At 40.1% G+C, this 17249-nt stretch overlaps 1 protein-coding gene across 1 annotated transcript in view; it reads right to left on the bottom strand.

The window, feature by feature from the left end:
- Positions 1-78: 78 nt before the first annotated feature.
- myo5c (myosin VC) overlaps positions 79-17249 on the bottom strand; it is a 31035-nt gene continuing 13864 nt past the window's right edge. Inside the window, exons 21-41 of the mRNA XM_066701371.1 lie at positions 16792-16938; positions 16298-16462; positions 16104-16197; positions 15953-16016; positions 15650-15830; positions 15368-15461; positions 12422-12485; positions 12113-12193; positions 11635-11815; positions 11416-11509; positions 11093-11156; positions 10109-10277; positions 8340-8424; positions 7749-7847; positions 7312-7466; positions 4749-4838; positions 4147-4297; positions 2671-2956; positions 2139-2313; positions 1771-1851; positions 79-1448 (exon numbers count right to left, since the gene is read on the bottom strand). Coding sequence (XP_066557468.1) covers positions 1296-1448; positions 1771-1851; positions 2139-2313; positions 2671-2956; positions 4147-4297; positions 4749-4838; positions 7312-7466; positions 7749-7847; positions 8340-8424; positions 10109-10277; positions 11093-11156; positions 11416-11509; positions 11635-11815; positions 12113-12193; positions 12422-12485; positions 15368-15461; positions 15650-15830; positions 15953-16016; positions 16104-16197; positions 16298-16462; positions 16792-16938 — 2673 coding nt within the window. The 3' untranslated portion in view covers positions 79-1295. The remainder of the gene's footprint in view (positions 1449-1770; positions 1852-2138; positions 2314-2670; positions 2957-4146; positions 4298-4748; positions 4839-7311; positions 7467-7748; positions 7848-8339; positions 8425-10108; positions 10278-11092; positions 11157-11415; positions 11510-11634; positions 11816-12112; positions 12194-12421; positions 12486-15367; positions 15462-15649; positions 15831-15952; positions 16017-16103; positions 16198-16297; positions 16463-16791; positions 16939-17249) is intronic.

Here is a 17249-nt window from a genome sequence, read left to right as displayed (position 1 = left end):
AATGAATAACTGGAATTAATGGAAGTGGTTAATACAAGCTCACAGGGAGCACCTGAATGTAATGCACTGAAACAGATCTTCAAAATATAAAATCTGAGTAAAATTTATTACACAAGAAAAACAGTTATATGACAAGAAAATAAATCAACACAACTTTTAATCAAAATATCTGACATTTAAAAACAAAATAAAACTGAAGGTTAGAGTTTTCTGTTAAGTGACAAGGGAGAAGAATCATATTGTGATCATATGGAACCCATGGAGAGCAGTGTCATCTTTATTTTAAAAATTATGTAGCAATCAGAAAAAAGTGGTTGCTTGACTGCTGCTTTAAAAACAGATTAACACAACATTTGCCATGCAACAGATGCAGTTTTCTATTCCATGCTGCCGAATCTTAAAACCACACTTTGATTTCTTGTTTACCTTACATTTAGAACTGTAACACAGGGCACATATGGAATGATGATTCAACCTACGCTACACTAACTACAAAATGTGCATAACAGAAGTGTGCAACTTGAACAAAGCATAAAATACGTATCTATTAAATGTGCAGAAGAATGTATGTAAATTTCAGACTGAAATTCAGCAGAATTCACAGCTTTTATAGTAAATAATTGTATAGTGGAACCACAACTAAAGGAGATAAATCTCTTTTAACCCTATAAGCAGCACTGACCTAGATCAGATCCCATATTAATCATTACAAAAAACATTTTCTCATACAAAGTTCCTCTCTCCCTACTTGTGCAAAGCAGTGATAAATATGGCAACTAAAGAGTAGTTTAGCAATAACGAGCTACACCAATGAATCAAAGAGATAATTACGACAGTATGAAGATCAAGACTTCTGCCACCTGGGTTTAATGGCAAGGTTCTACATAAATTATTTTGATGACTGAACCATTCCCTTAAATTAAAAATGCCCTAACCTTCTGTTCATGTTAAAACCAATATACTTTGTTTGAATAAGGCAGTGGAAGAAATAAATGTGTGTTGCCATTTTAAAATAAATAATTAAAATACTTTTTTTGTATGATCTTAGTGCTCTAAAGACATAGGAACATTGACTGAAGAAGAAAAACAAAACATTAAAAGGCTATTCAATGATCATATGTACCAGCTTCTGAAGCAATTTGCTCTTACACACAATTTACAATTTAAAACCTGCTTCTTTGAGGATTAAAATATTTTTTTTCTTTGTGCACAAAATAATTATAAAAAACAGGGGCTCCATTATTGACATATTACAGCACATTTGCAATGTGCAGAGGATCAGTATTTCCTATTGTTCATATCCTTGTTAGGAAGCCCAGCTTAAGACTGCTGGGAACCTGGATCACCTCCAGGGCTTGTGGAGAAGGGTTGAAAGGGAATGTGACTTGGAAGCGATATTTGGCATCCAGCATTAATTGAGGATTGCCTTCACGTTCTTGCAATATCGACTGTGGGGAAAAGGAAAGAAAACAGGTCAATGATGCATTATTTCTCACATAATTCTGTCTCCTATCCAGTTTGTTATATTATATGGATTTACAAACATTAGTAATGAACAACAACACATAATGCATTACCTGAAAGTTCCCTTTTACTGACTATGCTAAGCTGTCATCCATATAGCAAGAGTGAAGGAAGGATACAGGGTACCATTTTTGTTAGGAACCAGTTTCTAATTATAATAATATCCTCACCTGATGAACCCTCACTGTTGATAAACCTTGTAAAGGACACGGGTGATATTATTGTAGAGTCAGGAAAGAGTCTCACCTGGACTTTGCGAACAAATGACGGCGACACCCTCTTCTCAAAATCATCTATAGGTGTGTAAGAGTTGAGAATCTTGACAATCTATAGGAGAGGAAATAAAGAGAGGAATACAAGAGAGCTAACGAAACATGCATGTATATAATATTATATATATATATATATATATATATATATATATATTTTTCCCTAATCTGTTGCTTATATATACACAATTTAATTTCCATACCATACCATGCCTTTCAAAACTAAACTTAAATGTTGTCAAAGCTGTGATGTGACACAGAAACACCCTCTCTTCTATACTGACTTTGCCAGGGGGGAGGTGTGGATTTTCTAGACAGCGTGTTATGTCCTATCTGAAGCTTCACCTGCACAGCAGAAAGCCCAGAGCATCTGGCGCAGATTTCCTTGGCATCTTCATCTGTGGATTTGTTGACCTGGAGTAACCACGCCGCCTGGGAAAGAGGCTCCATGGTGTCCATGGCGTTGCTTTGCTGCAGGTTCTTCTCCTTGAGCCATTCCTCCAGATAGCTAAGGTTACACCTGCAATATGTACAGACACTCAGTACCCTATGTCACCTCCTGAAAAGCAAAGCAGATCTCTGAGAGAATGAAATGGCAGACATTTGCAGATGGCTACGGCAATGAACTGGCATACATTTCATGGATACATTATTTACAGAAACATGACAGGAAATTAAGCAGGGCTAAAGGAACTCAGGGCCGTCCTCCTCCTCCCTTTTCTTCTAGATTTACTGTAAAGCACAGATTACATCATCTTGGTTTTGCTTGGAATTTAATCCCAGGCAGCAGAGACAAGCAGGCTAAACACAGACAGCTTATCTGACGCCGGCTGCAAGTGTCTATTCCAGTCTAGTCCTGGCACCTCACGGCTTTCACCTGATCTGCATTCCCTTCCTACAGGAGCACATGTCTTTGCGAAGGAATATGCTGTTCAAAGCGACCGCCCCGATGAGGTAGAAGAGCTGCTTGACAGCCTGCTTGATGAGCTCGGGGTCCATGCCGTGCTGACACATGGCCGTGTGGAAGTAGCCCAGCTGCTGGAGGATGGAGGAGATGGTGTACACCTCCGTGTCTTCGTAGATACTGGACGAACGCTTTCGGAAGCCCGTGGGTTTCATGCTGGAGATGCCCTGAAGACTCTCGTGTTCGAGCATGCCAGGCACTGGGACAGGAGTAAATGAATAAATAGGGGGTTGGGGAATCAATATAAGTGCTTGCCTGGCAGAATTCACAAGTCATTATAAAATGTTCCTCAAATGGGACAGCGGCTGCTTAATTCTGATGTTAGAGTGGGTACACATGCAACGAAACCAGGCTAAGATTAAAAAGGATTGCAGTACTATTATTATTTTTTTATTTTTGTCATTTAGCTGATGCTCTTATCCAGGGCGACTTACATTTGTACCCATTTATACAGCTGGGCATTGTACTGGAGCAATCTAAGTGAAGTACCTTGCTCAAGGGTACAACAGCACTGCCCCACCTGGGATTTGAACCCACAACCTTCCAGTCATGACGCAGTCCTCAGGAGCCAAAAACTTTCACTGTTATAGCTGAAAACATGTAGTTTCAAACTTACTTTGGCCTTGAGCATTTCCACTATTAATAGTCAGCAAATCATTTTTGTTAGAACTAAATAAATATAAAATAAAAAAATAAATTTGATCTACAATGGTTAAATTGTATAGCCTCTCTTTAATTACAACTTCTTTAATATTTTCTAAGCTTAATAAAAAGAGTATTAACAACACATACTAAACACTGCTAAATGCAGCCATGTGGGCTCGGTTTCATTATACATCAATCGTTTGGACTGTGTGTAATGCTAAGGAAAATACAAAATTCACATATAATATCAGAAAACACTTAAATTACATATTGGTACAAATTGCGTTTTTGACTCATTTTTTTCTTTTTCTTTACAGCATTATATCTATAATTTGCATTATAATCCAATCACCTTATATCAGGGTAGAGGTGTACCAGGTGTTTCCACCAGAGGGAGCAGCTTGGATGAGCATTCATAATGTCAACACAGATGGCTTTGGAAACCCTGCAGTCCTGATGCCAGAGCCGTAGAGGTAGAGTCTCCAGAATTACATTTGTAGCAGAACACTTGGAATTGATGACTTTTGCTCTTCACACAGTAACTAGTATTTCTATTCGATATGAGCTTTTCTGTACTGTAACAATTTAAAAGGCAGCTCCGCAAATATACATATTAATGAATAACAATATTAAAATATAATAGTTATAAAAGTAAATAATAATAATAATAATAATAATTACAATACAGTTTTATCCTCCTGCCCATGTTTATACAACTCCTCCTATATTCTACATTCTCCTCACCTATCATTGGCATTAGGTTGTTCTCCATGACTGTAGTGAATTGATGATGAATGCGAATGGCCAGGTCGCTGAAGATCTGCCGGTGCTCAGACAAGTCGAAATTCTTCAGACAATTCTTATTCTGCCTCGCAGTGTTGTGTTTCATGAATTCCTTTCTCGGAACAAGTAGAAATAAAGACACAATGAACCAGAAGCAGTACATATGGCATCACTTATGTTGTAAGTCGCCCTGGATAAGGGCGTCTGCCAAGAAATAAAAAAAATTAAAAAATTAAAAATTAAAAAAAATAATAATCACAAAGGCATTTATCCGAGTTTTCAGGATCGGTTTAGTAAATAAGTAGGGACCTTATGTTATGTTCTGTTAAATGTTCAGCACACACTACAGTTGTAGCAGCTGCAAGTGTCTAATTTTGAACCTGCTTTTCTAACCAATAGATTTCCCTTTAATTGTTATGTAGAATGTTCCTCTTTAGACCTATGATTCACATAGACATCACAATTAGAGTACTTCTAAAAACAACCTTATTTCTGACTGCTACTCATAATCTTCTTCTGGGGATTTCTCACTATAAGTTTATTCACAGATTAATTTACAGTACCTCCTCCCCACTGTACTGCTTCAGGCAGTTCAGCATGTGGCAGGAATTGGACAGCCAGAAAGACAAGGTCTCAAAATCCTCTTGGTGATCCTAAAATAGGGGGAAAGGTCGGTGATGAACATTTTTCAGTAGAAATATGAAAGGGATATAAACTACAGCAATGCCATTTTTAAAGAATTTCAATTGCAAGATAAACATTTGTCAGACTGCTGATCATTGAGGACAACAGCCCATTTTACAGCTGTGATTAGTGCTAGTTTCTATGCAGCCTCCACTAGAGTGATTTCAAACAGTAAGTGCTACTTTCTTCATTAAAGCTCTAGAGGTAGAGAGAGAGAGAGAGAGAGCTGTGTGAGGTACTTTTATCATGTCATCTAATTTAAAAAGGAACAAAATAAGGTCAAGGGGTTATTTGAAACCACCTAATTTAAAAAGGAACAAAATAAGGTCAAGGGGTTATTTGAAACCACCAGCACAAACATGCACGCAGAACAATTCTCAGGGGTAGAACTGCTTTGCTGTTGATTTGTTTCCAGTTAACAGCACAAGCTGTTCCACACACTGACTCAAGTCTTGCGTACAGGGACATGCTGTGTCCTCGGAGAAAACGTCATGCTGACTTGACCTTTGTTGGAGTGGCACACTGACAGCAGAGACAGAATGAAGGTCAGCTTAAGAAGAGCCAGAGGAACTCTACAGGAGAACTGATAGAACTATAACAGCAAGCAATCAGATGGTGCTCCTTCATTAGTCTCAGAGAACCCCAAGGTACAGAAAAAAAAAATCTAAAAACACACAAATTTGAAAGTTGACATTTCATAAATTTTGTAAAGTTTATGGATTTCAACACACATATTGTTGTTGCGGACAATTTTGTATTCAGTCTGTTTCACCCTGAGAAAGTTGCTGAATGAAAATCAAAAACCCACCACCCTTACCCACAACCCTAGCAAACATACAAGAGCATCACACAATCATACAGGAAATTATACCAAACGAAGGGCATATATACTTACAGTGAGGGAAAAAAGTATTTGATCCCCTGCTGATTTTAGAATAACAACAAAAAAAATCCAGAAAAACGCATTTCAAAAAAGTTATAAATTGATTTGTATATTAATGAGGGAAATAAGTATTTGACCCCTTCGACCTAGTACTTGGTGGCAAAACCCTTGTTGGCAATCACAGAGGTCAGATGTTTCTTGTAGTTGGCCACCAGGTTTGCACACATCTCAGGAGGGATTTTGTCCCACTCCTCTTTGCAGATCCTCTCCAAGTCATTAAGGTTTCGAGGCTGACGTTTGGCAACTCGAACCTTCAGCTCCCTCCACAGATTTTCTATGGGATTAAGGTCTGGAGGCTGGCTAGGCCACTCCAGGACCTTAATGTGCTTCTTCTTGAGCCACTCCTTTGTTGCCTTGGCTGTGTGTTTTGGGTCATTGTCATGCTGGAATACCCATCCACGACCCATTTTCAATGCCCTGGCTGAGGGAAGGAGGTTCTCACCCAAGATTTGACGGTACATGGCCCCGTCCATCGTCCCTTTGATGCGGTGCAGTTGTCCTGTCCCCTTAGCAGAAAAACACCCCCAAAGCATAATGTTTCCACCTCCATGTTTGACGGTGGGGATGGTGTTCTTGGGGTCATTCCTCCTCCTCCAAACACGGCGAGTTGAGATGATGCCAAAGAGCTTGATTTTGGTCTCATCTGACCACAACACTTTCACCCAGTTCTCCTCTGAATCATTCAGATGATGGCAAACTTCAGACGGGCCTGTACATGTGCTTTCTTGAGCAGGGGGACCTTGCGGGCGCTGCAGGATTTCAGTCCTTCACAGCGTAGTGTGTTACCAATTGTTTTCTTGGTGACTATGGTCCCAGCTGCCTTGAGATCATTAACAAGATCCTCCCGTGTAGTTCTGGGCTGATTCCTCACCGTTCTCATGATCATCGAAACTCCACAAGGTGAGATCTTGCATGGAGCCCCAGACCGAGGGAGACTGACAGTTATTTTGTGTTTCTTCCATTTGCGAATAATCGCACCAACTGTTGTCACCTTCTCACCAAGCTGCTTGGCAATGGTCTTGTAGCCCATTCCAGCCTTGTGTAGGTCTACAATCTTGTCCCTGACATCCTTGGACAGCTCTTTGGTCTTGGCCATTTTGGAGAGTTTGGAATCTGATTGATTGATTGCTTCTGTGGACAGGTGTCTTTTATACAGGTAACGAGCTGAGATTAGGAGCAGTCCCTTTAAGAGAGTGCACCTAATCTCAGCTCGTTACCTGTATAAAAGACACCTGGGAGCCAGAAATCTTGCTGATTGATAGGGGATCAAATACTTACTTCCCTCATTAACATGCAAATCAATGTATAACTTTTTTGAAATGCGTTTTTCTGGATTTTGTTGTTGTTATTCTGTCTCTCACTGTTAAAATACACCTACCATTAAAATTATAGACTGATCATTTCTTTGTCAGTGGGCAAACGTACAAAATCAGCAGGGGATCAAATACTTTTTTCACCTCACTGTAATTGCCTTTCATGGTACGGAGGGGCAAGCTTACCGTGATGACCTGTTTAATGCCGCTTATAATGGCGTTCATTAGTGACTTGAGCTTGGTGGCGTCGTTGAGGTAGTCCGCGTATCGCACACACATGAACAGGAGGTGAGCTGGCAGCCCGGGGATCATGTTTACCACAACGCCTCTAGGCTTCATTTCTGCATGTAACCAAGAACAGCATGTGAGCAGTGCCCAGACTGCACTACCCTCATTGTGGCATCCTTACCCTTCACAGCATTAGTGCCGTGTCAGTGAAACCACCCAGCTTCCCAGCTAATCATGTCAAAGAATCGATCTTAGTGCAATGAACCTGACAGAATACATGTAGCAGGTCTGCAAGGGACTTAGCATTACAAAAATGTTTATAAACACTAGTGCTGTAATTACGGTCACCACCGTGACCAGCATGATTAATTTTATAGTGACGATTATAAGAATACCTAGAATAATGTTTTTAATAAGCTTCAACTCATCCTCTTTTTTGTATTCCAGCATTCCGAGGTATTCCTTGGGAAGAAGCGGTGCTTGGATGTGGTTTGCTATGAGAGGTGAAAAAAAAGAGAAAAGAGGAACAGCAGCAAAACAATTATTAACAAAGCATTTCAATGAATATTCATCGACCATAATAATAGAGTAAAACAGATGTGATAGTGAAGGCAGCTGGATGTAGGCATTTATACTAATAAAAAACACCTGCTGTGGAAATCATTGCACACCTTCTTGAAAACCACACTAGTTCATTTCACTTCAAATGTTTGTTTTGTGGGGCGTATTCCCAGAGTGTACATTCTCACAAGTTCATGATTCCTGGGAAACAGTATGCTGAACTGGAAAAGGCAAGAATGGGAGTCTGAAGGGACTTGTTTTGGGAGTGATTAGAGACATCGGTTATTCAGGTTTTTAAGGGCAACCTCACACTGGACATGCCAGGCCAATCTCAAAGACACAGATCAGAACAAGGGCCGATACATCCTGCACTGCCCAGTGTAATCAGGTAGAGATGTCACACGTGGGTTAGTGGTATACCATACCTTTCTCAGGCATCCGCAGGCCCTGGATCTGGTTTTGTAATTTCTTTATTAATCTGTCTTTCACATCAATCTGCTCTTCAAAGTCCTGGAAAGTAGGAAGCCGTATTTTACTTTCCAAAACACACATACAAAAAACAACACTTATTCTACAGCTGTTAAATTCAAATGATATAGATGTTTTCATACCACAACTAAAGCCTAGACCAAATCATAATGTGACCCAGCTGCAGATCACAAAGTATAAATTACAAACCTGTACCCTATTCCGGTTGAGTCTACTACATATACACTCACCTAAAGGATTATTAGGAACACCATACTAATACTGTGTTTGACCCCCTTTCGCCTTCAGAACTGCCTTAATTCTACGTGGCATTGATTCAACAAGGTGCTGAAAGCATTCTTTAGAAATGTTGGCCCATATTGATAGGATAGCATCTTGCAGTTGATGGAGATTTGTGGGATGCACATCCAGGGCACGAAGCTCCCGTTCCACCACATCCCAAAGATGCTCTATTGGGTTGAGATCTGGTGACTGTGGGGGCCAGTTTAGTACAGTGAACTCATTGTCATGTTCACGAAACCAATTTGAAATGATTCGACCTTTGTGACATGGTGCATTATCCTGCTGGAAGTAGCCATCAGAGGATGGGTACATGGTGGTCATAAAGGGATGGACATGGTCAGAAACAATGCTCAGGTAGGCCGTGGCATTCAAACGATGCCCAATTGGCACTAAGGGGCCTAAAGTGTGCCAGAAAACATCCCCCACACCATTACACCACCACCACCAGCCTGCACAGTGGTAACAAGGCATGATGGATCCATGTTCTCATTCTGTTTACGCCAAATTCTGACTCTACCATCTGAATGTCTCAACAGAAATCGAGACTCATCAGACCAGGCAACATTTTTCCAGTCTTCAACTGTCCAATTTTGGTGAGCTTGTGCAAATTGTAGCCTCTTTTTCCTATTTGTAGTGGAGATGAGTGGTACCCGGTGGGGTCTTCTGCTGTTGTAGCCCATCCGCCTCAAGGTTGTACGTGTTGTGGCTTCACAAATGCTTTGCTGCATACCTCGGTTGTAACGAGTGGTTATTTCAGTCAAAGTTGCTCTTCTATCAGCTTGAATCAGTCGGCCCATTCTCCTCTGACCTCTAGCATCAACAAGGCATTTTCGCCCACAGGACTGCCGCATACTGGATGTTTTTCCCTTTTCACACCATTCTTTGTAAACCCTAGAAATGGTTGTGCGTGAAAATCCCAGTAACTGAGCAGATTGTGAAATACTCAGACCGGCCTGTCTGGCACCAACAACCATGCCACGCTCAAAATTGCTTAAATCACCTTTCTTTCCCATTCAGACTTTCAGTTTGGAGTTCAGGAGATTGTCTTGACCAGGACCACACCCCTAAATGCATTGAAGCAACTGCCATGTGATTGGTTGGTTAGATAATTGCATTAATGAGAAATTGAACAGGTGTTCCTAATAATCCTTTAGGTGAGTGTATATCAAAACACATTAAGGAACACACTATTAGATTAAAAATTCAATAAAAAAAGGCCTATGGTGATGCAGTGATTGAAATAATATAATTTACACCATTAAGATGTTTTGGAACAGTTGAATTACACTGCAGAACATGTTCAAACAGACAAACACCCACATCACATTATTACTAGAAGGCCAGACTAATTAAACTAGACCAGAACAGCTTGTGGCCAGTGTGAAAGACATGAACCTCTTGATCTGGATATTTCAATGCTAACCATGTTTTCTGCTATTAAGCGGGATGCCTCCTGCCTCAGTCTGTTTTTGGCTTCGCTCTCGGTCTGATTCTGTTTCTTCAGCTGTGCGTTTTCCTCCTCTTTGTCCCCGATCTTCTCCATTAGCTCTTGTTTCTCTTTCTCAAAAGTCTCTCTCTGCAGCTCCAATAACCTTTCATACAGATATAATTATAATATATCATTACAGAATTTCACACATGATCTCAATAACAGATATATCTAACGTCAGACTGCGTATGCAACCCTGGATCATGTGTATGAAATCTCACAAATGTGTGCGGCGACGCCAGTTTTTGCAGACACTATAGTCAGTAAAAAGCCCGTCTTCATTGACACCCGTTTCAAGTCAACCAAGTGAAGCAGCTGGAAACCGGGCCTTGGAAAGAAAGAATTAACAGCCTAGCAAAATAAGTTTTGTTTATATATTTTTAGCTAACTCCTAACAGCCAGGAAAATGGCAGCCACCAATTTTCCAGTTCAAGACCAAAGCTATAGAAAACTTTTTTTTATTTTTTTATTTTGCTAACAAAGCAAGAGCAGAGCAGCACGCACCTTCCCAAAGTGTAAATGGCAAAAGAGAAAGTGTGTCTGTGTGCTGTATAAAGGGGAAGGGCTTGCCTGAGTGACCATTCACAGAGTCCTATAGGCAGCTTTGTAATTTGTTTTTCACATATTCCCATTGCATTGGCAATATCCCATAGTCCCCTTTGAGAATTATTTTTGATGTGAAAGATAACCCAAAAACAAGTTACCTAATCCTGCTAACACAAGCAAAATCCACTTAGCAATCCTATTCATTAAGATCAGCAGTGAGATCATCGTTACCAAATGCATGACCTCTTACTCCTATAGGCTGGGCTTTGTTTTCCCAGAAATTTATCAAAATTGTCTCCCTGAAAATACTGTTCTTTGGCCTTAAACAGAATTATGAACTATAAAAGCAGCACATGTGAAATTCAGTCGTACCTTCGCTGGCTGCTTTCCTCCTCCAGATTACTGCGTAAATCATTGGAAATCTCTTCCATTTTTCCTATAAAACAAAACAAAAACAGAAAGCATAAAACATATTTAATACTCATACACATAAGTAACAATCTATGATCACAGAAATAACAACCTTCTGAATACAGATACAAGTGGGAAAACTGTTGCGAAAGAGCACCCCAAACAATGCTGAGAAGAAATAACAGGATCAGATTGAAATTTCCAAATTTATGATAAGTACCACTTCTATGAATTTCCAATGATAAAATAAAGAGTAACCCAGAACTTTAAATTATTTTCAATACCTCTCATTTCTATGGCCTGTTCTTTCAAACGGTTCTCGAGGTCTTGCTTCTGCCTCTGGAGTTCTGAAATCTGCTGTTTAAATTGAGGGATTATCTGCAGAGAGAGGGGGGCATCATATGGAAAATGTCTCCCAATAATGTCTATTTATTGATTTTTCTCAGCAGCCATTTGTCAAATTGCCCAGAAACAAACAGAAAGGTCTTTAAAGAACATCTCACCATGTTTTCAGTTGCAAGTCTGGACACCTCTTGTCGGATGCTGTCATTCACATTATTCTCTTCTTGGAACAGTTTCTGCAGTTCATTATTCTCATTCTGTAGATGCTCATTCTGGTACTTCAGCGTCTCAATTTCACTTTCAAAGCTCTCTTTCTGCACCCGGGAATGGTTCTCTAGCACTCTGTGTGGATTGAACCAGTCATACGTGATGGAAAAAAAAATACAGTGAACAACGGTGTAATTCTGTGAAAACAGTGAACGTTAGCAATCTCATCTCCAACAGCACAGACTGACACTGCCCACTGCAAACGATCAGATATTAAGCACCACTGCAACATTTTTTGTTCAATATTTGCTATTATTATTATTGTGTTATCTTGTTGTGTGTTTTTAAAGGAATGCAACAACTTTACAAAAAGCTCAAAAAAGACCACCTGCATGTTATGGGGTTAAACAATTTTAAATAACAAATACAAACCTTGTAGCTTTCCTCAGACCCTCATATGCAAATAATATCTCTCCATCTTCATTTATCTGCTCAAGATCCTCCGTAGACATCCTTATAATTGAAGAAAGAGTATAAAGAGAGCAGCACTGTCTTGGATAGTTATAAATAGCTCACACAAAGTCTCACAGCAGATTACCATGAAGATAAATAAACGTTTTGAATATTTACCAGATTTATACATTCACTATAAACTATATTATTCAACTTATATGTGTTTAATTACAGTTATATAATGGAATTTGGCAAATAATTCCATAATTGTATTTTTTTCATTTGTACCTGGATAGCAGCTCCTCTTCTTGTATACCTGTCAGAAGTTGTCTTGTGATCTCCGACATCTTCACTGAAAAGATTCAAGATGCCAAAGGTCACAACTTGATTTTGGTGAAGTACCAGGTAACACAGGTCACTGCTTTTGACCACAAGATGGCAGCAAAGCAAAACTGAATTACCGTTTCTGTTGTATTGGAATTAATGTATCTACTATATTATATATATATATATATATATATATATATACATACATATACATATACATATACATACACACACACACACACACACTCACCTAAAGGATTATTAGGAACACCATACTAATACTGTGTTTGACCCCCTTTCGCCTTCTGAACTGCCTTAATTCTACGTGGCATTGATTCAACAAGGTGCTGAAAGCATTCTTTAGAAATGTTGGCCCATATTGATAGGATAGCATCTTGCAGTTGATGGAGATTTGTGGGATGCACATCCAGGGCATGAAGCTCCCGTTCCACCACATCCCAAAGATGCTCTATTGGGTTGAGATCTGGTGACTGTGGGGGCCAGTTTAGTACAGTGAACTCATTGTCATGTTCAAGAAACCAATTTGAAATGATTCGACCTTTGTGACATGGTGCATTATCCTGCTGGAAGTAGCCATCAGAGGATGGGTACATGGTGGTCATAAAGGGATGGACATGGTCAGAAACAATGCTCAGGTAGGCCGTGGCATTTAAACGATGCCCAATTGGCACTAAGGGGCCTAAAGTGTGCCAAGAAAACATCCCCCACACCATTACACCACCACCACCAGCCTGCACAGTGGTAACAAGGCAGGATGGATCCATGTTCTCATTCTGTTTACGCCAAATTCTGACTCTACCATCTGAATGTCTCAACAGAAATCGAGACTCATCAGACCAGGCAACATTTTTCCAGTCTTCAACTGTCCAATTTTGGTGAGCTTGTGCAAATTGTAGCCTCTTTTTCCTATTTGTAGTGGAGATGAGTGGTACCCGGTGGGGTCTTCTGCTGTTGTAGCCCATCCGCCTCAAGGTTGTACGTGTTGTGGCTTCACAAATGCTTTGCTGCATACCTCGGTTGTAACGAGTGGTTATTTCAGTCAAAGTTGCTCTTCTATCAGCTTGAATCAGTCGGCCCATTCTCCTCTGACCTCTAGCATCAACAAGGCATTTTCGCCCACAGGACTGCCGCATACTGGATGTTTTTCCCTTTTCACACCATTCTTTGTAAACCCTAGAAATGGTTGTGCGTGAAAATCCCAGTAACTGAGCAGATTGTGAAATACTCAGACCGGCCCGTCTGGCACCAACAACCATGCCACGCTCAAAATTGCTTAAATCACCTTTCTTTCCCATTCAGACATTCAGTTTGGAGTTCAGGAGATTTCATTAATGAGAAATTGAACAGGTGTTCCTAATAATCCTTTAGGTGAGTGTGTGTATATATATACACTCACCTAAAGGATTATTAGGAACACCTGTTCAATTTCTCATTAATGCAATTATCTAACCAACCAATCACATGGCAGTTGCTTCAATGCATTTAGGGGTGTGGTCCTGGTCAAGACAATCTCCTGAACTCCAAACTGAATGTCTGAATGGGAAAGAAAGGTGATTTAAGCAATTTTGAGCGTGGCATGGTTGTTGGTGCCAGACGGGCCGGTCTGAGTATTTCACAATCTGCTCAGTTACTGGGATTTTCACGCACAACCATTTCTAGGGTTTACAAAGAATGGTGTGAAAAGGGAAAATCATCCAGTATGCGGCAGTCCTGTGGGCGAAAACGCCTTGTTGATGCTAGAGGTCAGAGGAGAATGGGCCGACTGATTCAAGCTGATAGAAGAGCAACTTTGACTGAAATAACCACTCGTTACAACCGAGGTATGCAGCAAAGCATTTGTGAAGCCACAACATGTACAACCTTGAGGCGGATGGGCTACAACAGCAGAAGACCCCACCAGGTATCACTCATCTCCACTACAAATAGGAAAAAGAGGCTACAATTTGCACAAGCTCACCAAAATTGGACAGTTGAAGACTGGAAAAATGTTGCCTGGTCTGATGAGTCTCGATTTCTGTTGAGACATTCAGATGGTAGAGTCAGAATTTGGCGTAAACAGAATGAGAACATGGATCCATCATGCCTTGTTACCACTGTGCAGGCTGGTGGTGGTGGTGTAATGGTGTGGGGGATGTTTTCTTGGCACACTTTAGGCCCCTTAGTGCCAATTGGGCATCGTTTAAATGCCACGGCCTACCTGAGCATTGTTTCTGACCATGTCCATCCCTTTATGACCACCATGTACCCATCCTCTGATGGCTACTTCCAGCAGGATAATGCACCATGTCACAAAGGTCGAATCATTTCAAATTGGTTTCGTGAACATGACAATGAGTTCACTGTACTAAACTGGCCCCCACAGTCACCAGATCTCAACCCAATAGAGCATCTTTGGGATGTGGTGGAACGGGAGCTTCGTGCCCTGGATGTGCATCCCACAAATCTCCATCAACTGCAAGATGCTATCCTATCAATATGGGCCAACATTTCTAAAGAATGCTTTCAGCACCTTGTTGAATCAATGCCACGTAGAATTAAGGCAGTTCTGAAGGCGAAAGGGGGTCAAACACAGTATTAGTATGGTGTTCCTAATAATCCTTTAGGTGAGTGTATATATATATATATATATATACACACACACACACACTCACCTAGCTAATATATATAGTATATAGTATATATAGTAGCTAATTATATATATATATATATATTAGCTACTCTTAAATTAAGCTGTTGTAAGCTTTCAGAACTGGAAATGTAAATATAAAAATATAGATAGAGTTTGTGTAGTTTTCATTGCAATGGGATTGCTGCATACACACTATTAGGTCTAGAATAGAAGCATGGAAATTACATTTATGAAACAATGTGCATCAGCATCTCTACCTCTTGTTTCATGTTTTTGCTCCTTCATCCGTCTGTCCAGAACAGATTTTTGATTTTCGAGGGCTTCAATCTCCTTTTGCAGCTCCGGTATTACCTATTAAAATGAAAATGGCATGAAAACAATACATACTTTTAAGTGAATTAATTAATATGAGACAGTCAAAGAAAGTGTAACATGTTAAAGAAAGATACTTATCAAAAATAATTTTGAATCCTCTAAGTGAAGTGTCTATTAAGATCAAAATCACTCATTAACAAATAACTAAATTGGCTTCCTCCTACCTTGACTTCCTTAGAGAGCTGTGCAAGCTGTTTCTGTAGGTCAGCTTTGAACTGCTGCTCCTCTTGGTTCTGCTCACGTAGAACAATATTCTCCTCTCGCAGGGTCTTTATCTCCTCCTTCAGAGCTTCAATCTGTTTGTCATATTCTTCCTTCTGGATCTCAAAGTTGTTTTCCAGGATCCTGAAATGCACAGTATTCATAAATCTGCCATATCACTACACTAATTGCATTTTATAGGCAGGGTTAAGTATCTACATATATACAATCCTAGAACAAAGTCTAGTAAAATACTGGATTCTTACTTTCTATGCCTTTGCTCTGTTTCCAGATCTTCTAACAGTTTTTTTCTAAGCTCATCAGCACCGTCTAAAAATGAATAGGAATACAACAGGGTTAAGAGGGGTCACCAATTTGAGAAGCCACACACCTGAGCCTTCTTCACATGACTCTCACCTTTTAGTTCCTGGGTCCTCTCCTGAAGGTGCTTCTCCAGATTCTGTTTCTCTTGAACAAGGCTGCCATTTTGGGCTTGAAGCTGAGCAATTAACTTTTGTAGGTGAAGACAAAAGAAGTGTTATTATTCTGTGGTGTGAAGCCACCAAGTCCTTCAAATTATATATAATCAAGTAAATAATCGCATTAAGCACCTGATTTGTTTCCTCTTTTGATTGCTTTGCTACTTCCTCAAAGGTTTTCTTCTCTGCCACGGATTTCTTAAGATCAGATTCCAGTTTCTGCAGTTTTTCTACATCTTGTGCATGTGCGTTGGCCAGACCAGTGAGTCTCTCCAGTAATCCGTGGTTCTCTTTGTTCTGTTAGGTTAGAGATCGAATGGATTGAGAACTCTTGCTGGGAGTTAGTCCGAGAGCTTTCAATAACTTGAATTTCCAACAAACGTGTTAATTGTGGTTTGGGCGCGTTTCATTGCATGAATTCATACTTATACATTAACATATTCTTAATCAATGTGTAACACTAATCACTTGGCAGATTTAGCCAAAAAAAGTAATCGGCATGAAAACAGGTGAATTCTACCACAAAAGCAAAGCCAAACCGAGAGCAAACTTATTTTTGTGGACAAGGCTACGGTCTTTATTGCAGGTCTCCCAGTTCTGTCCTCCATTGTGTTTCCAGCACCTACCTGCTCCTCTAGTTTCTTGCGCAGCTGCTGCACCCTGTAAGACAGCTGCACATTGAGCACTACTCTGCGGATGCTCTGGAAGTGGCGTCTGGCTAGCCAGGCTCGGGCGTACTTCTGCAGGACCACCGCCTTCTGCTCCTGCACCATCTGAAGAAGCACAGCACTGCTTACAACACAGAGCTTACCTTGAACACTAGCTGGCAAATTGGTGATGGTAAACTAAAGCATTTAATTAATTAAAGAATTAGGAGAGATTATATTTAGTGTTTTAAGTTTAACATCAAAAAGGATCAGAGGTCACAAGTGCATATTAAGGATAAAAGCATGGTTCACGCATCATAATAGGAAGACACTTTTTTTACACAAAGAGTTTGGTCTGGAATTCACTAGTCAGCCAAGAACTTGATAATGATAACTTAATGGATGGCTGGATGAAGTTAGCAATATGGGCTGAACTG

The sequence above is a fragment of the Amia ocellicauda genome, chromosome 4 (genome assembly GCF_036373705.1).
Source record: "Amia ocellicauda isolate fAmiCal2 chromosome 4, fAmiCal2.hap1, whole genome shotgun sequence".
Lineage (NCBI taxonomy): Eukaryota > Metazoa > Chordata > Actinopteri > Amiiformes > Amiidae > Amia > Amia ocellicauda.
This window is presented reverse-complemented; position numbering and strand designations above follow the sequence as displayed.